This window comes from Homarus americanus, unplaced genomic scaffold (assembly GCF_018991925.1).
Source record: "Homarus americanus isolate GMGI-L3 unplaced genomic scaffold, GMGI_Hamer_2.0 scaffold11054, whole genome shotgun sequence".
Taxonomy (NCBI): Eukaryota; Metazoa; Arthropoda; class Malacostraca; order Decapoda; family Nephropidae; genus Homarus; species Homarus americanus.
Genome location: NW_024727766.1, coordinates 27,329 through 55,175, shown reverse-complemented (window position 1 = coordinate 55,175; position 27,847 = coordinate 27,329). Strand labels below are relative to the sequence as shown.

Genomic DNA, 27,847 nt, shown 5'->3' with positions numbered 1-27,847 from the left:
ATCACTCCTATATTGACTACTGCTGGGTATCCACCGGCTCCGAGCGACCGGTGGGTTTCACTTAAGCCCCCCCTCGATCTGAAAACGAAGGTGAGAGGTGATACGGGAGGTCTACTCCTCCCGCCTCGCACTGGTTTATATACCCCTGAGTTGCCAGCGATCGCTACTCACGCAATGACAGAAATTACAAACAATTTAACTGTTACTCATTCAAGGATGACCCTCAGTTGACAAAGGTCTGGTGAATTGCTAAAGTTAATTTACACAGACTAATTCAAGGTTACGTTTGCCAGAAGAGAGTGCAATAAACGTAGTGACAACTGTGTTCGAAGGCGGGACTTACTGGGAGTGATCCTGAGTGTAAAACGGATGGGAAAAACACGTCTCTCCTGAGATTCTACAAGTGCGGTGGATTTGAATATTATGGAGGAAGATCACAGGAGGATGGAAGATCATAGGAGGATGGAAGATCATAGGAGGATGGAAGAAGATCACAGGAAGATGGAGGAAGATCACAGGAGGATGGAAGATCATAGGAGGATGGAAGAAGATCACAGGAGAATTAAGGAAGATCACAGGAAGATGGAGGAAGATCACAGGAGGAAGGAGGAAGATCACAGGAAGATAGGAGGATGGAAGAAGATCACAGGAAGATGGAGGAAGATCACAGGAGGATGGAAGATCATAGGAGGATGGAGGAAGATCACAGGAGAATTAAGGGAGGAAGATTAGGAGGAAGATCACAGGAGGATGGAGGAAGATCATAGGAGGATGGAAGAAGATCACAGGAAGATGGAGGAAGATCACAGGAGGATGGAAGATCATAGGAGGATGGAGGAAGATCACAGGAGAATTAAGGAAGATCACAGGAAGATGGAGGAAGATGGAGGAAGATCACAGGAGGAAGGAGGAAGATCACAGGAGGATGGAGGAAGATCATAGGAGGATGGAAGAAGATCACAGGAAGATGGAGGAAGATCACAGGAGGATGGAAGATCATAGGAGGATGGAGGAAGATCACAGGAGAATTAAGGAAGATCACAGGAAGATGGAGGAAGATCACAGGAGGAAGGAGGAAGATCACAGGAGGATGGAGGAAGATCATAGGAGGATGGAAGAAGATCACAGGAAGATGGAGGAAGATCACAGGAGGATGGAAGCATCACAGGAGGATGGAGGAAGATCACAGGCGAAGGAGGAAGAACAGGAGGAAGGAGGAAGACTACAGGAGGAAGGGAGGAAGATCACAGGAGGAAGGGGAGGAAGATCACAGGAGGATGGAGGAAGATCACAGGAGGATGGAGGAAGATCACAGGAGGATGGGAGGAAGGAGGAAGATCACAGGAGGGGAGGAAGATCACAGGGAGGAAGGAGGAAGATCACAGGAGGATGGAGGAAGATCACAGGAGAAGGAGGGAAGGAGGAAGATCACAGGAGGATGGAGGAAGGGAGGAAGATCACAGGAGGAAGGAGGATCATAGGAGGAAGGAGGAAGATCACAGGAGGAAAGAGGAAGATCACAGGAGGAAGGAGGATCACAGGAGGAAGGAGGAAGATCACAGGAGGATGGAGGAAGGAGGAAGATCACAGGAGGAAGGAGGAAGATTACAGGAGGATGGACAAAGATCACAGGAGGAAGGAGGAAGATCACAGGAGGAAGGAGGAAGACTACAGGAGGAAGGAGGAAGATCACAGGAGGAAGGAGGAAGATCACAGGAGGAAGGAGGAAGATCACAAGAGGAAGGAGGAAGATCACAGGAGGAAGGAGGAAGATCACAAGAGGAAGGAGGAAGATCACAGGAAGATGGAGGAAGATCACAGGAGGAAGGAGGAAGATCACAGGAGGAAGGAGGAAGATCACAGGAAGATGGAGGACAGTATAACCAACAGACCAATATAACATTCCTAGAAAGATCACATTATAATTCACCCCATTATTGTTTATTCCTGTCATCTGGTACTCAAATGAAAAAATCCTGACATTATTTAGTTATGAGAAAGGGTCAAGACGTACCTGGCGCTCCTCTCAGAGCAGCCAGGTCAACTGCTATGTTGGCCCATACCAACTCCCTCCCCTGAACCCTCCTCCCCACCGGAATATCAACAAGTTCACGCCAGAAGTCACTATTTCATTTAGGAAAGAAATGGAACCAGTGTTAAACAGAGGTGAACAGTGGTGAACAGTGCTTAAGTCAGTGAGAACAACTCAACAGTAACAGTGGTACCCAAGTTGACCTTTCACACAGTGAGGTCCCAGGTACCCAGTGATAATGGCCCATGAGACCCAACTACCAGCGATGTGTTAATCCGTCTACGATAGGAAGGCCTGGAACCACACCTCACTCATATAACACCATCTGTGAGGGAATTACTACACCACGTGAGGCCCCTCATAACACCATCTGTGAGGGAATTACTACACCACATGAGGCCCCTCATAACACCATCTGTGAGGGAATTACTACACCACGTGAGGCCCCTCATACACCATCTGTGAGGGAATTACACCACGTGAGGCCCCTCATAACACCATCTGTGAGGGAATTACTACACCACGGAGGCCCCTCATAACACCATCTGTGAGGGAATTACTACACCACGTGAGGCCCCTCATAACACCATCTGTGAGGGAATTACTACACCACGTGAGGCCCCTCATAACACCATCTGTGAGGGAATTACTACACCACGTGAGGCCCCTCATAACACCATCTGTGAGGGAATTACTACACCACGTGAGGCCCCTCATAACACCATCTGTGAGGGAATTACTACACCACGTGAGGCCCCTCATAACACCATCTGTGAGGGAACTACTACACCACGTGAGGTCCCTCCTAACACCATCTGGGAGGGAGTTACTACACTACGTTTTTGCTGTTCAACACCTACATTAATCTGTATGTTCACTGTATGTTCCTTTACCTTTCTCTAATGAAGGCTTTTGTTAAACCACCAATGTATGTAATAAGTCATTTATGCCCAATGTATATTTTCAGCCTTCGGGCTGCAGAACTTTTTCAATAAACCGTTAATTATTATTATTATTATTATTTATGTTTGGAGTAATAACAGTAATAGTACTGACTGTCAAAGTAATATGAATGAGGTTAAAAATTATGTTCGTTTATATGTGACTTTGTTTTGCTTTTCTTTTCACTCAAGATATGAAGATGTCTTCTGTTGGTGTGAGTGAAGGAGATTCCAGATCTGTTTCTGTGAAAAAATCTCAATAAATCCACTTGTGTGACCATCTGTGTAACCACCTGTGAGCCAGCAAAGTTTATCATAAATCAAGGGGGTCAGTCTTTTGCTTGCAGATCACCTGGAGAATCTCCGCCCTAGCTTATTCCAGCATGAGGTTAGGTTAACATTAGGTTGGTTAATCATTAGGTGATATAAGCTGTGTTGAGATTCTTCAAGAAATCCCATTTAGCTACAATACAATTACTTTTAGTTACTGTACTATACTGTACTGTACCTACAAATTTTTCTGTATAAAGTACACTAAAAAAAAATCTTACATTTACCAATATAATAATTTCTCTTAATTCTGATCAAGTAGTTGGTTCCTAATGGCCTTGTGGGTTAAGACACTTGTTGATAACCTCCAGAAGGTGCGGGTTTTCTAGAGCAGCAGCCACACGTTCCTTGTCACTCAGCTGCTTGTTAATGGCGTGTTCTGAGGAGTGAGTTCCTGGGGTAATGCGGACATCTACCTTGATCCTGCGAGTGATGATACAATGTTACAGAGTGTGTTGGAGGATGAGTTTATTACCTCAAGATTAGCCACCCTAACTTATATCACTTCAATATTAAAATATCCTACTGCTAATCTGATCTAATCCAACATATAATAATTTAATTCAACCTAACCTAACCTCATTATGGTGGGCAACAGGGAACTTAAACAAGTGGAAAATTTTATGTGTTTGAGAAGTAACAAAGTTATGATGGTAGATGTACAGAAGAAATCAAAACATTTAAGGGGCAAACAATAACAGCATTTAATAATCTAAAAGACCAAATGAAAAGGGACATTAACTTCAATTTGAGAATATGGCTGCCGAGAGGACTGACGTATGGGTCAGAAGCGTGGACACTTTCACCAGACAGAGGTTGGAGGTCTTTGAAATGTGGTGTTATAAGCAAATGCTAAGAATAAGCTACACTGACAGGAAAACAAATGAAGAAATACTAAGATTAGTAAAAACTTCAAGAGAAATACTTAAAATGTACAGAAAAAAAGATAAAATTGATACATTGGTCATATAATTAGGGATGAGGGGACAATAACAGAAATATTAATGGGTAAAGTTGAGGGTAGGAGGACCAGGGGAAGGAAGAGATAAGTATGGATGAATGAAATTAAAAACTGGTTTCTCCAGAGAGTTAAAAAACCTTAGAGTATTGGTAAAAACAGCCTGAGAACATGTAGAGTGGAGGACTGTGGTTGATAACCCTTAGATACGAGGATGATACTCTGATTGGATGATTGAACCCAGTCTAACCTAACATAACTTATCCTTACCTAATCTAACTTAACATATTGTAATCTAACACATCAAAATCTAATACAGTATAACCTAACATGACCAAATCTACTTCCAAACAGGGAGGTACTACCGCCTGGGAAGACATTAGAAGCATAATGTGTTGTCTAATGGTAGACCCTGCTGCCATATGTGACCAAGTCCCAGGTTGATGATCTGTCTTTCTGCCTCATTTACACACAAATGCAGGGTCTCAGTTGTTTCCCTGACAACACAACATACATATATTATTTCTCACTATTGATCTTTTTTATTCATATTTGTATTTCTTTATGGTTCTTTATTATTATTATTATTATTATTATTATTATTATTATTATTATTATTATCATTAGTGTTGTTATTATTATTGTAGTTATTATTATTTTATTATTTTAATTTTTAATTTTGTAGTTTTTAATATAAATTTTATTTATTATAAAACATTATTATTATTAAAATTTCCCCAGGCCCCGTTGTGGGTCAGTAACCTGTGCCCGGGTGGGCTAATACCCGTAAAAAACAAAAAAAAGCCCTACACTAAACAAAATTATCCATATCCTATCCTTATCTAATCTAACTTAACATATTCTAATCTAATCTAACCTAACAGGACCCAATCTAATCCATAACCTAACCTCACATTTTTTTTTAATACGGGAATTAGCCCACCCGGATACATTTGAAGGTCCCACAACGGGGCCTGGGGGGCAAAAAAAAGAACAGAACGAAAATGAAAATAGAGAAAAAAAAGGTTATACAGCTCTACCCCGACTTACGACGGGGTTAGAGACCCAAATCCAGGTCGTGAAGTCGATATGGTCGTAGGTCGAAAATGCTTAAATAATACAGGGTACCTAGAAAAAAAATGGGTGTCTCTTTTTTCTTCTCAGCACCACGAGAACTCTCACTTTTAAGCTTGCCAGCCATTTTAAAGTGAATTACAAACGAAAATTTTGTCTGTGAACTGACGTTGGGACTCAAAAATACGTAATCTGACAAAATTTTGGTACGACTGAGGCAGGTAGTAGGTGAGGGTGGTCGTAAGTCGAGTAGGTCGTAAGGCGGGGAGGAGCTGTACTGTGTTAATCAACGCCACGAAGATGCTGGAAAACCAGCTATTTAAAGTGAGACAGATTGTATAAGTATGGAAACACAGAAGAAGGCAGAACATTCCACAGTTTGCTGTGTGAGGAAAGAAAGAGGTACTATAACGGGTTATTCTCGTGTGACCGACATCCACAGAGAAACGGTGGGCACCGCGGGCAAGACGTGTGTTAAGAGATCATGGCCTTGCCGGCGGTACACAGGATGCCAAATCCACCGAACATTGCCTGTTAAAGTACCTGTAAAAGAGAGAGTGAAGCAACATTGCGGCGAAGAGAAAGGGAAGAGAGATTGTCGACTAAAGGAGGAGAGTTAATAAGACGAAATGCCTTTGATTCCACCCGATCTAATAATTGGACAGAAGAAGAGCCACCCCAGATATGAGAGCAGTACTCCAAGTTAGGACGAATGAATCCCTTATATACTTGGAGCAACTGCTCAGGAGTGAAGTAGCTACGACATCTGTACAGCATTCCCAACTTTCGGGAGGCAGCTTTAGCTATATTAACGATGTGTGATTTCCAGGACATATTGGAGGAAATGGTGAGGCCGAACATATTTATTTCAGAATTTGGCACGATGATAGCGTCCTGAAATGTAATTGGTGGGAGATGGTGTAATTTACAAAGTGAAATTGGTAAATATTGAGTTTTATTACTATCGAACTTAACCAAGTTTGTACCTCCCCATTCAGAGGTGCTGCACAGATCCGCATTGATAGAAGTAATGATATCAGTTCTAGAAACAGATCTAGTTTGAGAGTTAGGAGGAAGGGGAAAATGTGAAGAAGAGTGAAGAGTAGAATCATCAGCATAAGAATGGATAGAATTAGTTGTAGTGTGAAGTAAATCATTGATAAAAAGAAGGAAGAGAGTTGGTGAAAGAACAGAACCCTGTGGGACACCACTACTGGTAGAGAAAGAGCGAGAGATCGATCCCTCGACAACAACTGCCATGGATCGGTTCTCAAGGAAGCTAGAGAAGAGAAAACAAAGTGGGGGGAGAGAAACCATGAGAGGGAAGTTTAGAAAGCAAAGACTTGTGCCATACCCTGTCAAATGCTTTGGAGATGTCGAGGGCTACGACAAAAGTTTCCTCATAATCCCTAAGAGAGGATGACCAAAGACGGGTGCAATAGGAGAGCAGATCACCAGTAGATCTCGCCTGGCGAAAGCCATACTGGTGATCCGACAAAAGAGAAAGGCGTTCAAGGCGATGGAGAAAATAGGAGTTTAAGATAGTTTCGAAAATCTTAGAGAGGGATGAAGTTAGGGCAATGGGGCAATAGTTAGAGGGATTAGAATGGTCACCCTTCTTTGGGATGGGCTGAACCAAGGCATGCTTCCATGAAGAAGGAAAAGTTTGGGTTTTGAGGGAGAGGCGAAAGAGGCGAGCAAGCACAGGGGCCAGAGCTTCAGCACACTCCCTCAGAACACGAGGGGGTATTCCGTCTGGTCCATTCGCCTTACTCACATCCAACCTGGATAACACACCGGCAACCCTGCGAGTGGAGATTATAGGAAAGTGCATAGATTTAGTAGGAAGTGAAGGGGTAGGAGGGATAGAGTGGGAATCATCTAAGGTGGAATTAGAAGAGAATAAGGTGCCAAAGAAGTTGGCTTTGTCAGGGGGAGAGTTGGCTATAGAGTTATCAGGTCGGAAGAGAGGAGGAAAAGAAGGAGTACAGATGTTTTTGGTTAAGGACCAAAAGGATTTACTAGAAGAAGAATTAGTCAGGACAGCGGTCTTTCTTTTAATAAAATTCCGCTTGGCCCTACGAAGAATAGCCTTACAACGATTCCTAGAAGTAATGAAAGAGGTGTAGGTAATAGGAGGAGGAGATAGTTTCATAGCTCGATATGCCCTATCTCTCACCCTGCAAGCAAGAGGGCAGGAGCAATCAAACCATGATTGTAATGTGAAAGTTTTGGTAGAAGATGGGATAAATGCACTCATACCGCCCTGTATAACCCCAGCAATGCTGTCAACACATACCGAGGCGTCCCGATTGGAAAAGCAACATTCATCCCAAGGAAAGTCAGTGAAGAATTCTCGCAAGGATTGCCAGCTTGCCCTCCGATAGTGCCATAGTTGACGTTTAGAGGGGGGTGGGGGAGGTGGTCGTGCCCAGTTTGATTTAATAGAAATAAGGTTGTGATATAGAAGACCCAAAGGGGGCAGAAATTGAGTATGAATAGTGTGAGGGGTTAGAGGTAAAACAAAGATCAAGAATGTTAGCAAGTTGATCGTGTCGATCAGGAACGCGTGTAAGGTGTTTGATTATTTGTTCCAAATCATAAAGTAAGGAAAAAGAGAGTACCTCAGCTCCACCTGGATCATCCCTTGCAGAGCCAAGCCACTCTCTGTGATGAACATTGAAATCCCCTAGGTAGAGGATCTCGGTGTTGGGGTGTGTGGATAGCAACGACTCATGGCAAGAAGTGAGACAGTCAAAGAGTTCGAAATAGTTGGTAGAGTTGGGAGAACAGTATAGGAAACAAAGAAAAATAGGCATAGGTGGTAGAGATATTTTGAGCCAGATGACATCATAAAGGGAAGATTCAAGATCCGTGAGTCGGGCTATAGGTGTACGTGTGTTGCAGTAGGCGCATACACCTCCCTTAGAACGGAAGTAGGTATAAAGGTTGTAGTTAGAGACTTGAAAAGGTTTGGGTGAAGCTAATCTAATCTAATCTATAACCTAACTTATCCTAACTAGAATTACAACCTCTACAACACATAACCACCAACATATGCTCTCAACCTACCTGGCAGGGAGGGCTTGGAACAGCTTAAGCCTGATGCTAAGGCCAATGAGTGAAGCCATACTACAGTGAGGTATCGTGGGGGTGAAGTGAACCATGACGGAGTTCTCCTCATCGCTCACCTCACACTGTCTCTCTGACACCTGCCAGAGAGGAGTTAATTAGTATAAACACCTGTGGTTATAGTGGTATATAGATAGATAGATAGATTGATAGACATAGATAGATAAATAGATAATACTGTATAGGTAAATAGATAGATAGATAGATAATACTGTATAGGTAAATAGATAGATAGATAGATAATACTGTATAGGTAAATAGATAGATAGATAGATAATACTGTATAGGTAAATAGATAGATAGATAGATAATACTGTATAGGTAAATAGATAGATAGATAGATAATACTGTATAGGTAAATAGATAGATAGATAGATAGGAGGGTAGGTAGGTATAGTCAAAACATACACAATAAGCCACCTCACCACATTCAACTCCTCGAGGCTAAGTGGGTGTTCCGGGTCCCTGATGTTGCGCACCAGATCAAACACCTCGCGGGCATCAAAGGGATCGTACACCTCGTCGTCCCAGTCCGTCACGTTCTCTACCCTCGTCTCTGCCTTGGCGAACACTAAGGGGTTGATGTTCTCCAGTCGATCGTTCCCGGACATAGCGTTTCTTGTTTTGCTGCCATGGAGAAAGGAGCCGTTTTTATTATAATTTGTATTAATTTTTATTACTGATTATTATATTTTTGACCCCCAGGCCCTGTTGTGGGTCAGTGACATGTGCCTGGGTGGGTTAATACCGGTTCAAGGAAAAAACTCTCTATATAATTTATTTGATGGGCGTTTCATATCTAATGGAACCTCCATATAACAGACTTTATTCACTATACAGTCAACCCTCCAAGATTTGGACTCTGTAAATCCGGATTTTGGAAGATTCATGAAAAAAAATTGTGGGTTCTGGGCTAAGAAGCCTCCCTAAGAAGCATTCCCCAAACAAAGTGAAGATAGTTTTAGGCTTAAAGTTTTTATGTTATAAAATGTCACAGACTAAACTTAGCAGAATATAACTTGTATTGCTGGAATCCTTGTAAGATACTGATTAATTTATGTATAAACATCACATAGTGAGGCATTTGGAAGCCTGGTCTAAATGTTCTCAGTAAAGGGGTTTATAATCCACTGTTAAGAAGCAGGTTGCTCCTCAGTTAGTTCAGGAAAATAACTGTTGAATTTGTCTAACATCTTTGACAGGTGTAATGTTACCTGCGGTTTGATCACGTTGAAATTCACGTTTCTCTCTTGAATGAACGCACGCATCTGTTGGAACATATCAATAATTCCTGACGAGGCACCAATTGACCACGACTTAAGCTTTCTTTTGAATGACTCAACTTTTTCGTACTGGGAAATGCTGTTTGTGTTTGCACCTTGCATTGTTTTGTTCAGCTTGTTTACTTCATTGAATTTATCTGCAAGATAGCAGAGTTGAACGAGCCATTTCTTGTCATTCAAGAACTGTGCTAGATCGGGCTTCTTCTCCGAGAGGAATGTACACGACTCCTCCCTCAGGCCGAATAAGCGTGTGAACATCCGCCGGCGAGACAACCATCTCACCTTTGTGTACACGAGCAGGGAGTGGTGGTCCGATCCTACTTCCTTGCAGAGTGCAGTGAACAATGTGGAGTTTGTGGCTCTTGCTCTAACCCTTACGCCCCGGGCCAGGGTGCCAAGCAAGGGGTAAAACGAGAAAAATCTACTTTTCACCCAATTTTTTTTTAACCTTTATAAATGATAAAACAACAAAAAAGACAAGAGAAAAACTATACATTGTCCTTCTATATTCTTCTGTGGCGCCTCAGTGACGAGACAAATAAGGGGAATGTTTTTATTTTACATCGAGCGCTCGCTGTTACTATGCACTTAGGGGTCATTTTCTCACTTGTCTTTGTGTCCGAGTTGGCCAATAACGCATATATTTACTGATCATAATACTTATTTCCTATAAATAATTCATTTCAAATTAATTTTTTTGCATTACTTTTCAAAAAGAGTACTTGGCGACACACAGCAGTCTGTCACCAGCTCTCTGGCTGTCTTTGTGTTTGGTATCACAAGTAATACATAAAATAATAATAATTCCACAAATAAATACATTTATAACATAATCATAGCATTATTTTACAGTAATACTACACTACAATACAACTACACTACTTTTAGCAATATTACTTTGATACAACATGATAAAATGGACAAGCAATTAAAATGAAACAAGCAAAAGAAGTTAATTATGTTCAGGAAGCTTCCCTGTGGCCGAGGTGTGGCGTGACAGGCAAACAGTCACACGGGAACCTGATAACCTGCGCTGGACATTTAAACAGCGGTGGGAAAAGGCGAACACTCTGGAACGTCACCCGGGGCGTAAGGGTTAACAAAGTTCACGATGGTTATGGCAGTGTTCATAACTGTGTGAAGCCCAGGTTCAATGTCTTTTGTGGAGAGCATTTCTCTGTGCAATAAACTATGAGTTGAAATGGCACGGGGAGCAACTTCTTTTATTCTGTGCACGACTCTCTTGTGCCTGCCAGTCATTGCTGATGCGCCATCTGTACATATTCCAATACAGTTTGTCCAGTTGATGTTATTATCCCTCATAAAATCATCCAGATTTTGAAAAACTTCCGTGCCTGCCGTTGTCGTCCTCATATCTTTGCAAAAGAAAAAAGTCTTCTCTTATCTCCTACTCCCACTCATAGCACACAGACGCCAGTAGATGTAACATTTTGGACACATCTGTTGACTCATCCAGCTGGATGGCAAAGTCATTGTCACAGAGACGTGCAGTACACTGTATCTGTCTGTCCTCAGACACAGACGAGATGCGACGTTTTACAGTGTCATTCGATATTAGTATTTTTTGCCTTGGTTTTCTCCTCCCCTTGCATTTCCCTGACAATCTCAATTGTACAGGGCATAATCAAAGTTTCCCTGATCGTGGGAGGCATCCTATGTTGAAAAATTTTCTGACCCACAATGTATGAAATTTTAACTAACCTTTTATCCACAGTGGTAGTGACCTTCATCCCGACTTGTATACCAAGCAGTTCTTTTGCCTTACGCCAAAAAATACTCTTGGCTTATCCATATACTGGCCATGTTTCGTCTGCAACTGTCTTATTAACTTGGAGGGTTTCATTCTCTCACTGGACAGCATTTGAGAGTAAAGAACACACTGTGGTTGGGCAGTGCCTTTACTTGCTGGGCTTACTATGAAGCCATAGTTAAGGTAAAGGTCATCATATTTCATAATTTTTGGCTCCCTAACATGAGCAGAGCTTTTCTTCCTCTCACTCGCAATGGATGTGACCTCTGACTCATCATATGAAGATTTTGACTCATCACTGTGTGGGTTTCGTAGTTCTTGTTTTGATGAGAATGGCCGAGTAATAAATTTGTCCATTTTCTTCGCAGCTGGTGAAAAGCACAGTCTGGAAAAACAAACAAACATAAGGCCTGTTATAGCACGGTCAAAAAAAAAAAAAATCCAGAAGACTCAATCACATCAATCATGAATCCATGACCATGACTCGTGGCTCAATGGCTGAATACAGCGATCGTGAATTTATATGACTATGGGTCAAATACAGGTTGACAACCCTTTATCCGAAATTCCGAAAACCGAAAAACTCTGAAAACCAAAAGTTTTTTGTGGAGCAATTTTTATTTTTTTTATTTTTATTTTTTTTTTACAGGGATTAGCCCACCCAGGCATAGATCACTGACCCACATCGGGGCCTGGGGGGCGAAAATGTAATAGTAATACTAATTATAATAATAATAATTTTAATTAAAAATACACCAAAATAAAATAATAATGATAACAATAATACTGTATTAATAAAATAATAATAATAATAATAATAATAATAATAATAATGAAATACAAGAATGAAAAAAGATAAAAGTGAGTAACATGACCTAGACCTATGAATTATTATTATTACCTGTATTATTATTATTATTATTATTATTATTATAATTATTATATTTTCGCCCCCCAGGCCCCAATGTCGGTCAGTGACTTGTGCCCGGATGGGGTAATAAAAAAAAAAAAAAAAACTAACCATTCTGAAAACCAAAAAATTCCGAAATCCGAAATGCCTCTGGTCCCAAGGATTTCGGATAAGGGATGGTCAACCTGTACGTTTATAACATGATGATGTGAACACCTACCACATAGAGAGTCACCAGCCTCGCCACCCACGCACTCAGCTCCAGACACCCAGCAGAGGGAATACTGCCTCCACCCCGGGCTGACATATTTATATGGCACACCCCCTCTACCACCCAGTCAGTAGCAAGCCAATGACAAACATCCCCGGTCACTGCATAATCACAGCGGCATGGAAAAACCACTCCCACCGAAGCTATTGTGCCATGTTATGTCACCCCTACAGCAGTGTTGCTAACATAAAGTCACCCTCCTGACGATTGTAACTGTATTGCCAGGTGAAAAATTACCACCTGGCTGAACCACAGCGAGAGACACTTGCACCTTATACATACAACAAGCTACTGTACGTCACATGCTGTTTGTTTCTCTCAAAACACACACGCACACTAAGAACAAACAGTGTGAACCTCTCATTCGAATGCACGGTGTGTGAAAGATGTATTATAGAAAATGGAAGCACTATATGGAAAACTCGACTGATTCAATAAATTTTCCCTGCTATCCCATGGACCTCTTAGCAGCTTTCTACGGCTCCCTTGGGGTTCGCGGATCCCCGGTTGAGTCTATATAATGGAATTTAATCTTTACATTGCCCATTAAATGGGGGTTTCACATCTAACGGAACCTCCATAGAACGGACTTTACTCTTTACATAGTCTGTTAGACTTTGTTGATTATTTTTGGAATATTTAGAACTACAGTCGGCCCTTCACATACGCGGGTTTAGCATTCACGGATTTGCAAATACACGGATTGCCCCGCCGGAGGAATATTCTGTACATAGAAGTAATTGAAGTACATTCAAATCGCGCATGGCACCGAACACGGGACACCGCCTGCTCCCGCAACCTCACACACACACGCATAGCTCTCCCTCACTCAGTCAGTCTCGCTGTAACCACGCTTGTGTTGACATCAGCATTGTAGTTGCAAAAATATTACATTTCCGTGAATGTATTATATCAAGCACAATATGAATAGAATATCACTAATATAAGAGTATTTTAACCGAAAACTACTAAAAAAAGAGTAACATATCTTGAACATCAGAAGGTTAGGTAAAGTCTCTTGTTTTCGTCATGTATTTTATCCTATTTTACATTGAAATACATCACGTTTCAGCAAAACTACTATTTATTTCTGAGAATATATTCATTCAGGCACAGTTTAGGTAAAATATACATGTGCTGTAACATTTTTTTAATTGAAAACGATTCGAAAAACACGTACCCTCTAGCCCTGTTCAAGGAGAAGACTGGGAGGAGCTGTTTGGTGCTTAAGATGATGACAAGGAAAATGATTTTGATGGATTTTAATGAAAATATTCAGAAAGACCCTGGCACTGTCAAGGAAAGTGACTGCTGAAGGCTTCCGGGACATGGCAGAGGACGAGATTAGGGAGCTAATTGAAGAGCACGACACTGAGCTGACCGAGGAGGATCTACAGGAGTTAGTAGACTCAGGTAAGGAAGAGGAAGCGAAAGGGAAAGAGGATGAGGAAGAGGAAGAGCACCAAGAAATAACGTTGGAGAAGTTGGAGGAGATGACCAGGAATATTGAGGCACTGAAAAACCTGGCCTATAGTATGGACCCCTCCATGGTGCATGCCCTGAAATTCATGCGAGGGATGGATGACGTTTTCGCTCCATACAAAAACATCATGGAAGAAATGAATGAAAGAGACGACAACTCCCCATCACCATGTTCTTTGATCACCGAAGGAGAGATTTAACACCAATCACTGGCGGCAGTGAGGAAGCAGCTGAATCCACCGTCGCCCCCACTTCACCACCCGTTATAGAATTGAGTGACGATGAGCCCGATGACCCCCGTCCTGTCGCCGAGGATAGGTACTGTACAGTAAAGTGAAGTTTTTATCTCTTTTTTTTTAATAGCTTTTCTTGCCATGTTTATTGTTTGTAAAAATGCACAGTACAGTACAGTTCAGTACTGTACATAGGAAGTGGAGGTGCAGTTATTCACAAAACATTTGTGTTTGTTGTCGGCAGTAGTGACGGTGGAGGTGGAGGAGGCGGAGGAGGGAGCGAGTTGGGAGGAGTGGTGACCTTGGACGCGGGAGCAGGGACGAGTGGAGATGCCAGCCAGTACATTACGGGTGTATTAATTGTTTTTATAGCTATTTTTGCATTTTAACATTAAATACTGTACATTACGTTTCAACAAAACTACCATTTATTTCTGAGAACATGGAAATGTAATATTTTTGCTGAAATGATGTACGTATTACAGTGGAAAGTGACGAAAGCAATGACTCGCTTTCTTTCGTTCAAAAGATGTTACCGTAATCGCTTTTCGAATGGTTTTCAGTTGTGGAATTATAAGGCTAATGATAGGATAGAATATTATTGTAATACAGTACGAGTACAACAGTTTTTTAACTGAAAACCATTCAAAAAGCGATTACGGTAAAATCTTTTGAACAACGAAAGAAAGCGAAAGTCATTGTTTTCATAATTTTATCCCACTTTCCACTGTACAGTAATATGTACGTCATTTCAGCCAAAATATTACATTTCCATATTTATTTCTGAGAATATATTCATTCAGTCACAGTTAAGGTAAAATATACTTGTGATGTAATATTTTAATGAAAATACAGTATCGTAGTTTTCTTTTGAATCAAATTTAATTAACAAAGATTGATGTTTCAAATGTAATGAACAAAAATTTATGTACAGTATCTATAAATAAACTTTAACAAATGAATACTTTGTTTTACATCGTCCTGTGTTACCATACCATGGATTTGGCTACTTTGGGCTAGCTATGATGACGCAAGAGACTGCCCTGGCGACTGTACCGACACTCACAGCTGGTGGTGCGTTGGTGCGTCGTTTCCATTGTTTGCTGGTAGTTACTGGTAAATATTTTTCAACCTAACGAAACTATTACCCTTTAAGAGGTCGACCCCCAATTTTTTGCAAAATAATTTGGTCTTAAAAACTCGAACTACATACAGGTATATGCGGTAAATAAGGACATGGGGGACCAGATTTTGGGGCAGCAAAAGTACACGTATTTTTAACATTCACGGGTATCTCTGTTACCTAACCCCCGCGTATGTTAAGGGCCGACTGTACTGTTCTGTAGCCGTCAACTGATCATAAACACTATTATTATTATTATTACAGGTAATAACAGCATCATAAGCTGGGGGCCTAATTTTCATCTCATTACAAAATTATGCAAAAATCACTACTTTGTTACCCAAATTATATAAAAATTACCACTACTGCTTACCAAAACTATATAAAATCACAAAGTTTTCTTACCCAAATTACATAAAAATAAATATTTTTCTCTCAACTAATATATATAAAAAATACAACTTTGTCTCCAATAAATTATATAAAAATAACAACTTTTGTCTCCCATAAATATAAAAATAAAAACTTTTGTCTCCAATAAATTACAGTCTCCTCGACTTACGACAACCCGGACATACGACGGCCACGGTCGTATAAAATATTTTTCACATTACGTATTTTCGAGTCCCGACGTTTGGTCGTAATGTGACGCCATATGATAGCTTGGGACGGGCCGCCTCGTGGTGTACAGCATCTATGCCGTAGCCCACTCAGTTGGTGTTTGGCCGTCGTTGTTGTTAGTGGTCGAGCTGTGTACTGACAAAATTTTCGTTTGTAATTCCCTTTAAAATGGCTGGCAAGTGTAAAAGTGAGAGTTCTTGTGGTGCTAAGAAGAAAAAGAGACAGTCAATTACTTTTGAGATGAAAATTAAAATAATAATTAATGCAATATGAAAATGGGAAAACAGTAGCGACCATTTCACGCAACCTTGGCTTCTCTCAGTCGACAATATCAAAAATTTTGAAGGATAAGGAACGAATTCGTGAGGTAGTGAAAGGATCAGCACCTATAAAGGGAACAATAATAACGAAAAAAGACAAGGTCCTCTTCATGAGATGGAGAAATTACTTGTGATGTGGCTGGAAGATCAGATACAAAAGCGTGTACCCTTTAGCCTTCTAACCTTACAGGCTAAGGCAAGAAGCTTTTTCGAAAGCCTGAAAGAGCAGGCAGGAGATGAGTGCGACCAAACCTTCACAGCAAGTCATGGGTGGTTCCAAAGGTTTAAGAAACGTTACAATTTACACAGTGTAAAGGTGAGTGGAGAGGCAGCAAATGCTGGTGTGGGTGCTGCCGAAGCTTTTAAGGATGAGCTAGATCGGGTCATCGTGGAGGGAAATTATTTGCCTGAGCAAATATTTAATGAGGATGAAACTGGCTTATTTTGGAAGCACATGCCAGAACGGACATACATCCACAAAGAGGCGAAAACCATGCCGGGATTCAAGGCATTCACGGACCGAATCACACTACTGTTGGGGGGAATGTAGCTGGTTTCAAGGTAAAGCCCTTCATGATATACCATTCAGAGAATCCAAGGGCTTTTAAGCATGTCAGCAAGCACACACTGCCAGTGTTTTATCGCAGTAATAAAAAAACATGGATGACCCTAGTACTGTTTGAGTATTGGTTCCTGACTCGTTTCATTCCACGAGCCAAGGAGTATTGTCTGCAACAAGGGGTTGCATTCAAGATTTTTTTAATTTTGGATAATGCTCCAGGACACCCACCACACCTGGACGACCTGCACCCTGATGTTAAGATAGTCTACCTTCCACCTTACACTACCTCTGTCATCCAGCCCATGGATCAAGGTGCTATTGCTGCTTATAAAGCGTATTATTTACGTATGACCTTTGCTCAGGTTATTGCTGCTACTGAAGGTGAGAAAATGCTCGGGGAGTTTTGGAAGGACTACAACATTTTGCAATGTACAGTAAAAGTCCAAAAATCAGGATGCCAGAAATCCGGACCACCCGAGAATCCGGACTTTTCGAAAACTCAAACCATTTTTTTTTTTTATTTAGCGGGCTTTTGTGTGTATGTGCGCATGCGTGAGCGCCACAGCTGCACAGTGACAACAAGTGACCATGTGGTAGCCATTTTAAAACGAGCAAGCAAACTGTGACAACATACAGTATGTAATTTTGAGTCCTACTCTTTCCGTTGTGTGAAGAGAAAGAAGAACACGTTAAAATTGAGTGACAAACTTGAAATAATTAAGAAACTAGAACGTGGTGTGAGCAATACTGTTCTAATGGAAACATACGACATTGGAAAGTCTACAATTTATGATATAGAAAAGGCAATGAATAAAATTCTAGAATTCACAGCTTTTTCTTTAAAACTGCTCGTTTTGATAAATGAAGCATGTTATATTTGCTAATGAATAAACTATCAAAATGTACCTGTTCATCTCTTGTTTATTCCTCCTTAAATTTGAATTTAAAAAATACTGCCTGAGAATCCGGAAAATCCGAACCGACCCAATCCCCAAGCAGTCCGGATTTTTGGACTTCTACTGTACAAAGAACATAGCTGCAGCATGGGATGAGGATACAGGTCAGTGCATGAATGGAATATGGAAGAAGGTCCTGAAAAGATTTGTGAATAATTTCAAAGGATTTAATGAAGATGAAGCAATTTCTGAGATTAGTAACAAGATAGTGCAGATGGGTAAACATCTGGAGTTAGAGATTGATATTGAAGATGTTGAGCAGTTGGTGGAAAGTGTAGCAGAAGAGCTAAGTAACGAGGATCTTATTGAACTGGAGGCAAAGAAATTTGCAGAGGAAGAGAGACAAAATGTAGAAGAACCTGCACCCTCCAAAAGTTTTCAGTGAAACAAATGGCAGAGGCATTTGTTACTATTAACAAGGGGATGCAAATGTTTGACAGAATGGATCAAAATGTTGAACGTTTTGCAAAAATTGACAGAATGGTCCAAGATGCACTTGCTTGCTACAGGGAGATTTACAATGAAAAAAAAAAAGGCAAACTGTGCAGTCTAAATTGGACATCTATTTTAAGAAGTCCCCCATTGCTGTCTCCTCACACCCCACCAGTGCTGCCTCTTCACTCCCTAAAGATGATCCAATACCTTCAACCAGCAAGTTTCCCCTGTACATAAACCTGTCTGAAGAAAGCAACATTCATGACCCACCCAGCCCTGTCTCCTTCTGTTTCATCCAATTAATGTAGTCTCCATGTTTAATTAAAAAATTATGGGGGCCCCGTGCACATTCAGCTGACTACATTAAAGGTAAGTGCACAGTCACACTGTATTCATTCTTCATTATTGATTACTTTTACTGCACTGTATTTCATTTTAGAATTTCTATGTATTATTTTTGCCTTTTCGACTTAAGACCAAATCGACTTACGACCTGGTCGTCGGGACGGAACTCCGTCGTAGGTCGAGGAGAGACTGTATATATAAAAATAACAACTTTTGTCTCGAATAAATTATATAAAAATAACAACTTTTGTCTTACCCAAATTCTACAAGAGCGTCTTTAAGATTCTTGAGCTGAATTAACACAGATGATGTTCTCGAACGAGCCACTTAGTGACGGTTTCCTTGAGAGTTTTGGCAATGTCGAGGTCGTCTGCTTCTTTGGGGTTTGATAGTTGTGAACTGACAACCTGGGAGTGGGAAATACAATCAGTTATGTTTTGAAGGTTTATGACAATTTTACAGTTAGGTTATGTTAGTTGTGTATGAAAACCCTAAAGCAATAATGTATATCATATGGAATTTTGCATATGGCAACCCCAAGAGTGTTAAGTTAGGTTAGGCTAGATTTGATTAGACCCAATTAAATTAGATTAGTGTCAGGCTGTTTTAGAATCACACACCTGTGCAGCTCGTTCCTTGAGGGAGTACAGAGGAAGGCAGATGAAGGCTGGTATGTGGCGGGGGCTGACCTCACCATACACCTTCTGCCCTTCTTGTAAACAAGGCTGAAAATAACCTTAATAAGTGGAGTCTGTACAACACTGGGAGGTGTTGAGAGATAAGGAAACTATCTTTCAATCTGTTTGTCTATCTATCTATCTAAGTATGACATTCATCCTGATTGTCTCAACGTCCATGACTAAAATTTTTAAGTCTGTATTCTCGATGCATAAAAACGTCAACAAATATATTTTATGTCTCCCCAAACATGATCCTACAGCTGTGACTCCATCTCTCATCATCCTACCTTGGGGAAGAACACCTCCTCTGAGTCAATCACAAAGGCAGCTCTCGTCTCTGAGTCACGGAAGACCCAGGGGTGCTTTACGCGGGTGCTTACATGTAACTGTTCTCCGGGTTTTAGTGTCTGGCGGACGATTATGCTAGTTTATTACACATGAAGATTAGCCCTCCTAGTTTATTACACATGAAGATTAGGCCTCCTAGTTTATTACACATGAAGACTAGGCCTCCTAGTTTATTACACAAGAAGATTAGCCCTCCTAATTTATTACAAATGAAGATTAGCCCCTAGTTTATTACACATGAAGATTAGGCCTCCTAGTTTATTACACATGAAGATTAGGCCTCCTAGTTTATTACACATGAAGGTTAGCCCTCCTAGTTTATTACACATGAAGATTAGGCCTCCTAGTTTATTACACATGAAGACTAGGCCTCCTAGTTTATTACACAAGAAGATTAGCCCTCCTAGTTTATTACAAATGAAGATTAGCCCTCCTAGTTTATTACACATGAAGATTAGCCCCTTAGTTTATTACACATAAAGATTAGCCCTCCCTCCTAGTTTATTACACATGAAGGTTAGCCCTCCTAGTTTATTACACATGAAGATTAGCCCTCCTAGTTTATTACACATGAAGATTAGCCCTCCTAGTTTATTACACATGAAGATTAGCCCTCCTAGTTTATTACACATGAAGATTAGCCCTCCTAGTTTATTACACATGAAGATTAGCCCTCCTAGTTTATTACACATGAAGATTAGCCCTCCTAGTTTATTACACATGAAGATTAGCCCCCTAGTTTATTACACATGAAGATTAGCCCTCCTAGTTTATTACACATGAAGATTAGCCCCCTAGTTTATTACACATGAAGATTAGCCCCTTAGTTTATTACACATGAAGATTAGCCCCCCTAGTTTATTACACATGAGATTTACCCAACACAACACAGGAAGCAATCCCCCATTACTGTACCTTAACTTTCCTGCATTTACCCTGGTAGTTGTACCAGCACACATCGACTTTTCTCTGAGTACAGTTCACAAAATTCACGTAACTCTGGGCCTGTTGTGAACGGGTTTGTGGGTTAATTCACACGTAAAAAAATCCTTAAATTTGAACTAAAGGGAAAATATGAAGTAGCTAATGTGGAATAAATAAAGCTTATAGATAAATAATTATATGATAGTGTATATAACAATTCGTTCGTTAACCGAAAATTTTGTTAACCGAATCTATTATTTCAATGGGATATTGGGTAATCGGTTCCAGTTCACAGAAAAAGTACACACAGGGATCCCTCGGTTAACGAGTTACCTCCCGTAAGATTCTTAACTTCGGTTAACGAACAATCCCTCGGTTAACGAGTTTCTTACGAGCCGACCTCAACATGTTTTCGCTTGCACTTGGCGGTCAACCAGCTGTAGTATTAGTCCGCCAATACAGTAATCGGTTCTAGGGCTTAAATTCCTTACTATTTTAGTAAATACCAAGAAGTTTATACTATTCAATAATATTAAAAGTTTAATATTAAATTTTTTAGTAATTTTAACAATTATTCAACATAATTGAAGGTAAAGTCACTAGTTTTATGCGTGCCATCCACCCTTTGAACACACCAAGCAAGCGTTAGTCTCTCTCTGTTTTCAGTGGAGGTAACATCTTGCTTGAGACTCTCTTCAACTAAACGCTTTTTTCTATTTTTACAAGCAAATTATTGGTCATTTTGAAATTTATTTTACATATTGACAATATATAGCGCAGTGCAGTGTTATTTTAAAGAAAATATTCTTTATTTACAGCTACAGTAGTTTAAACTTAAAAGATGTGTTGACATTGTTTGAATCCAGCATGGGGCCTAAGAGATCAAGAAAAGAGATTTCAATCCAAACCAAGCAGGAAATTATAAAAAAATATGAACAAGGCATTAGAACAAATGCGCTATGCAAAGAATATGGCATGTCGACATCAACTGTGTCGACAATTCTTGCACAGAAAGACAAATTTAAAGAAGTGAACGTGAGAGACAAATCTACCAGTGTTTAAAAGTAGATCCCTAATTGCAGAAACTGAGAGGTTACTTCGCATCTGGATTAGGGAAAAACAGATGAAAGGGGATTCAGTTTCTACTGAATCCATTTGTGAAAGAGCCAGGGAGATTTACGAACATTTAAAGACAGATCAACCTGGTTCTTCAGGCACAGCATTTGAAGATTGTAGGGCCAGCAAAGGCTGGTTCGAAAAATTTAAGAAAAGAAGTGACATTTTCAGTGTTGTTAGGCATGGTGAAGCTGCTAGTGCTGATAAGGAAGGGGCAGCAAAGTTTTTAGTGGAATTTAAAGAACTGATGGAAGAAGAAAATTATCTTCCACAGCAAGTGTTCAATGTGGACGAAACTGGGCTGTTCTGGAAAAAGATGCCCAAAAGAACATTCATCACCAGAGATGAAGTCTCTTTACCTGCGCATAAACCCATGAAAGACCGTCTCACTCTATTGCTTGGTGCCAATGCTTCAGGGGATTTCCGACTGAAGCCTATGCTTGTCTACCACTCTGAAAACCCCAGGGTGTTCAAGCAACAGAAAGTGGTAAGAGGAAAGCTTGGAGTTTATTGGAAGTCCAACCGTAAGGCATGGGTGACAAGACAGCTCTTTAATGAATGAGCTGTTGAGGTGTTTTGCCCTTGTGTCGCTACCTAACCACCAATAAACTCCCTTTAAAGGCTCTTCTCCTCATGGATAATGCCCCTGGTCATGACCCTGAACTTGCCAGAACTTTGGAGTCTCAATTTGACTTTGTGAAAGTGTTGTTTTTGCCTCCCAACACTACATCAATCATACAGCCAATGGACCAGAATGTGATCAGCAACTTCAAGAAGTTGTACATGAAGAAAATGTTTAGGAGGTGTCATCAGGCAACTTCCACTGATCCTGAACTAACACTGAAACAGTTCTGGAAGACACAATTCAACATCCTGGAGGCTGTAAAATTGATTGTGTCATCATGGCAAGAAGTCTCCACTAGATCCCTCTATTCTTCATGGAAAGCACTGTGGCCATCAGTAGTCCGTGATTTTGAGGGATTTGAAGAAGAAACAGAGTTGGACCAGGAGATTGTGTCCATTGGTCAGTCATTGGGCCTTGAAGTGGAAGAGGATGATGTCGAAGAGCTTGTGATGTCTCATGAGGAGGAACTTACTCCTGATGACTTGAAGCAACTGGATGAGATGTTAGAGGCTGACAGTGGTGAGGATGAAATTGAAAGTGATGACCATATGTCAACTAAAGAGTTGAAAGATGTTACTTACTACTGGGAGAAGTTCAGGAAACTGGCTTCAAGGCACCCAGATGTGGAAAAATCTGAATTAACTTTGTGTCATGTTGAGAACTCAATGGTCTCCTTTAAACATAAGTCAATGGTGAGGAGGAGAGATGCCCCACAAACCACAAATGACACTTTCTTCAGTAAAAGGCAGAGGGAACAAGATGCTAGCCCTCAGCCTTCCACTTCAAGAAGGAGAGAGGATGATGCTAGCCCTCAGCCTTCCACTTCAAGAAGGAGAGAGGATGTTCATGGTGGAGAATCTGTCAGTCCAGAGGTTCCTGACATTTTCATGGAAGGTGACTCACTTTCCAATAAGCAGTAAAATGCTTCTCCTCCACCTCCACTTCCTTCTCTTCTCCCTTCTCCTCCTCCCACTTCAAATTCACATGAGCATCATCATCCAGGAGCCTTCTACATACACATCTAAAGGTAAGTGTACGTTTCTAAAATTTTTTTTGAATTTAGGCAATTTTCGGTGAGCTGGAACCAATTACCCAAAAACCCACTGAAACAATGGTTTCGGTTAATGAGATTGAGGGACCACTGTACTGTACAGTATACCAGTAATACTAAATACAGTACTGTACTGTACAGTATACTGTACAATAATAAATAAAAAACAATAGAATACAGTTGAGTCTGGATTTATGCGGTTTTTGTTTACGCGTTTGGTAATTTACGCGGTGCCTTGCCAGAATCGAAATGCTTTAATTACACGGTAAATTTGGTCATTTAAGCGGAAAGCGGCGCGGGCAGGGTGCGCACAAGGTCGCCCAGTCATCAAAACATTACCGAGTTCTTCACCCGCCACCCACCACAGCCGACCCAAGTCAGTGATAGCGATAGTGATAGTGAGGATATGGACTTTGAGGGGTTTGACAAAGAGGCCCTGCAAGCCTATGTGGTGGATAGTGATACAATTGATACAAGTGATACAGGTGAGGGCCAATAATCTGCCCTCTGCCTTGGAACCAACCCCCCATCCCCGTGTGCCCAGCCATCTTTTCTACTAACGTAAGTGTTAAAAAACCTAATATAATTGATATTTCTCTTAATTATTAATTGTGTGTGCATACCATCATAAAATTAAGATGTTATTTTGACTACAAGGTACATATTGTGTTGGAAAAAGTGGAGTTTGGGGGTCAGCCCAGTCTCTATTTCAATTAATCCCATATGTTCTGTTATTTCATTTACGCGTTTCTCGTTTTACGCGGTACTCCACGGGTTCAATTGACCGCGTAAATGAAGACCCAACTGTACTGTACTATAACTTACTTTGAGGTGTGTATGTCGTATTCCCGGCAGATTTGTTTACAGTGGTCCCTCGGTTAACGAGCACAATCCGTTCCAGCAGGTTGCTCGTTAACCGAAACCATTGTTTCAATGGGTTTTTGGGTAATTGGTTCCAGCTCACCGAAAATTGCCTAAATTCAACAAAAAAGGTAGAAAAGTACACTTACTTTGAGGTGTGTATGTAAAAGGCTCCTGGATGATGATGATGGGAATTAGAATGGGGGTGGAGGAGAAGGGAGAAGAGGAGGCATTGGGGTGGAAGAGAAGTCACCCCATGGCACCATTTCACCCATAAAATTTTAGTTCTCTTGGTGTAATTCAAGATTATTTTCTTTAAATCAACACTGCACTGCATTATATATTCTCAATATGTAAAATAAATTTCAAAATGACCAATAATTTGCTTGGAAACACAGAAAAAAAAGCGTTTAGTTGAAGAGAGTCTCAAGCAAGGTGTTACCTCCACTGAAAACAGAGAGAGACTAACACCTGTCTGGTGTGTTAACAGGCTGGATGGCATGCCAGAAACTAGTTTCTTTACCTTCAATTATGTTCAATAATTGTTAAAATGACTAAAAAAATTAATATTAAACTTTTAAAATTATTGAATAGTATAAACTTTAGATATTTACTAAAATAGTAAGGAATTTAAGCCCTAAAACCGATTACTGTATTGGCGGACTAATACTACAGCTGGTGGACTGCCAAATGCAAGCGAAAACATGTTGAAGTCGGCTTGTAAAAAACTCGTTAATCAAATGCAAGCGAAAACATGTTGAAGTCGGCTTGTAAAAAACTCGTTAATCAAGGGATTGCTCGTTAACCGAAGTTAAGAATCTTATGGAAGGTAACTCGTTAACCGAAATCTTGTTAACCGAGGGATCACTGTACATATCAAACAGCTGATTGTAGAGGCAGTCGATGATGACATGCCATATCTTTTCAGAGTGCATTGGTTCGAATGCCTTCTTCATGTTTCATAATAATTTCTGCACTGTATATTATCAATATGTTAACTAAATTTCAGAATGACCAATAATTTTAATGTAAAAATGCAAAAATATTCAAGAGACCAACAAAATCGATGTTCACTCCAATGTAAACAAAGTTAAACTGAGAAGCGTTGTTGGGCTATTCAATCAGGTGATGGGCACACAAAAACTGTTCCCTGTTCTGTCTATATTATCAATATGTTAACTAAATTTCAGAATGACCAATAATTTTAAAATAAAAAATGCAAAAATATTCAAGAGACCAACTTTCTTGATATTTACTTCACTGGAAACGAATGTAAACATAGAACCAATTACAGTACAGTCGACCCTCGTTAATTCGGACCCCTTTAATCCGGATTTTGGATAATTCGGACAAAATCTGAATGAACTTTTTTTTTTTTTTTTAGATTTGTAGGAATATTACCTACGCGGACCTTAAGCTAAAATGCTGGTCAACCCACTGCTGGGATAAAACACCAGCATCTTTTTGGTTAAATGTAACATCTCCACCACTAGTGTGGGGTGGGGGGGGTGCAACGTTTAGCTTCAGACATGAAAAATATTTACCATTTACTGCCAGTAAACAATGGAAACGTAAAATACAAAATCGTATATCACGGCCTATAAGACGAAATTTGAAAATTAAAAAAATCTGCCCAAAGTTAGGGGGTCGTCTAAACCACCAAGTTTAAAATTCTTACCTCTTAAATATTGTGGTTTAGTGTGTCAAGAGTGGTGATGAAAACATCGTAAGCCACTCACAAGGTCTTACCACTAATTATTTTATACTGAAACTTACGTTTGGCAAGCTGGATTCAAATTAAGATTACCGGTATATTAAAATAATAAAAATGTATTATAAACCTGTCTAACATACCGTAAAAGAGATTTATACCCCTGTAATAAACACAGCTATCATCACACACCCCTCCCCACGCCCCCCCCATTTGCCAGTGAGGAGACAAGAAAGGAAAAGTGCATTAATTCTTGAAACTATCGACGGTTAATTACAGACGCTCAAGTGACGTCACTAGTGTTTACACTACACCAGCTGGTAATATTTGATGCCATTACTTGAAGTGAATTGGCCTTATTTTAAGTAACTAACTATAAATAAATACAAAAATTAAAAAAAAGATCAAAACTGAGAAATAATATACTGTATGTATGTTGTGTTGTCAAAGTAAGAGGAACAATTGTGTAAGTACGTAATATTTTTTCACTCAAATCCTAATGAAACACTACTGGAGAACATTCCTTTGTCGCAAAACAGTTTATAAATTAAAGAAAATAATTACAGTGTGTTTAATATATTACAGTATATTATAAATAAATAAATAAAACAAATAATTCGGTAAATTTATTTAAAGTAAATGGAAAATAAGCAAACATGTTATTTACCAAGACCCTTCCGTCTGGCTCAGGGTGAGATGTAGGGGAGATAAAGAAGGCTATTTATAGCCCATCAGAAGTGGCTAGTACCCTAATGCACCATAAATAATTCATTGAACATTCATTTTTTGTACATAGTATATTCAGTATATATATATATATATATATATATATATATATATATATATATATATATATATATATATATATATATATATATATATATATATATATATATATATATATATATATATATATATATATATATATATATATATATATATATATATATATATATATATATATATATTTGTGTAATAAATGTATGTAGTAAGTACATACTGGTAACCTTTTTCACTCAAATCCTAATGAAACACCACAATTAGAATACGGTGGTTGTTGTTGAACCACATGTTGTATAAATAGTCACACCACCGAGACGAGGGAACACTCCCACCACGCTTCAGTGACGTCACTAGTGTTTACACTACACCAGCGGGTATAATTTGATGACATTACTTGAAGTGAATTGGCCTTATTTTAAAAAATCAAGGATGGTTGGTAAAGGACTACTGAGTCAGTGGGTAAGTGTCACATTTGGGGTACTGGTCTTATACAGCAAATAGAGCTCAAAAGCTACTTTTTAAATGGAAATTTGGGATGCCCATGCAATCTCCGCCATTTATAGGTCAGTGATATACTTAAAACAATTAGAATGAGGTGTTAAAGTAAAGTTCAGTAAATGAAGCTCACCAACTTACAATAGGCTAAATTACCTTACAACGTGCTTTCAGTAGTCTATGTTGAAGTTCCTAGCACAGGCTAACTTATCATATCATATACGGTATCACAGTTCTCATTGATCTACAAAAAATACCGGTAATAAAAACCTTTTCGATATTTCACACTTAATATAATACCCGGTAATCTACTTCAACCTCCTATTGTTTACAATGACGCATGACGCACCACCAGCTGTTGAGTATCAGCTAGACGGTACACGTGTTTTTCGAATCGTTTTCAGTTAAAAAACTGTTACATCACATGTATATTTTACCTTAACTGTGCCTGAATGAATATATTCTCGGAAATAA

At 39.8% G+C, this 27,847-nt stretch overlaps 2 protein-coding genes across 3 annotated transcripts; both read right to left on the bottom strand.

Annotated features, from left to right (window-relative positions):
• Window positions 1-19: 19 nt before the first annotated feature.
• LOC121865912 (MIP18 family protein galla-2-like) lies at window positions 20-19,169 on the bottom strand. Of its 2 annotated transcripts, none has more exons than XM_042365469.1 (6): window positions 19,036-19,169; window positions 11,473-11,906; window positions 8,893-9,094; window positions 8,408-8,547; window positions 3,531-3,726; window positions 20-78 (listed from the first exon to the last, which is right to left on the bottom strand). In XM_042365469.1, the coding sequence occupies exons 2-5, from the start codon at window positions 11,499-11,501 to the stop codon at window positions 3,573-3,575; spliced, it is 525 nt and encodes a 174-aa protein (XP_042221403.1). In that variant the 5' UTR covers window positions 11,502-11,906; window positions 19,036-19,169; the 3' UTR covers window positions 20-78; window positions 3,531-3,572. The 2 variants fall into 2 exon arrangements, with proteins under 2 accessions (XP_042221403.1, XP_042221402.1); XM_042365468.1 differs by having other exon boundaries at window positions 21-78; window positions 3,525-3,726.
• LOC121865914 (von Hippel-Lindau disease tumor suppressor-like) lies at window positions 19,036-20,836 on the bottom strand (the record flags this gene model as incomplete). The annotated part of the gene is made up of 4 exons (XM_042365470.1): window positions 19,036-19,186; window positions 19,400-19,504; window positions 19,747-19,866; window positions 20,723-20,836. Coding segments are annotated over 4 exons (450 nt in total), but the record flags the coding sequence as incomplete, so codon positions are not given.
• Window positions 20,837-27,847: the final 7,011 nt, after the last annotated feature.

Coding starts and splice junctions, on each gene's coding strand:
- LOC121865912 (XM_042365469.1), bottom strand. CDS start 11,501: ATGAAGGTCACTACCACTGTGGATAAAAG. Junction 9,095..11,472: donor ACTACCACTGTGGATAAAAG/GTTAGTTAAAAT, acceptor TCTCCATGGCAG/CAAAACAAGAAACGCTATGT. Junction 3,727..8,407: donor TTCCAAGCCCTCCCTGCCAG/GTAGGTTGAGAG, acceptor CATCACTCGCAG/GATCAAGGTAGATGTCCGCA.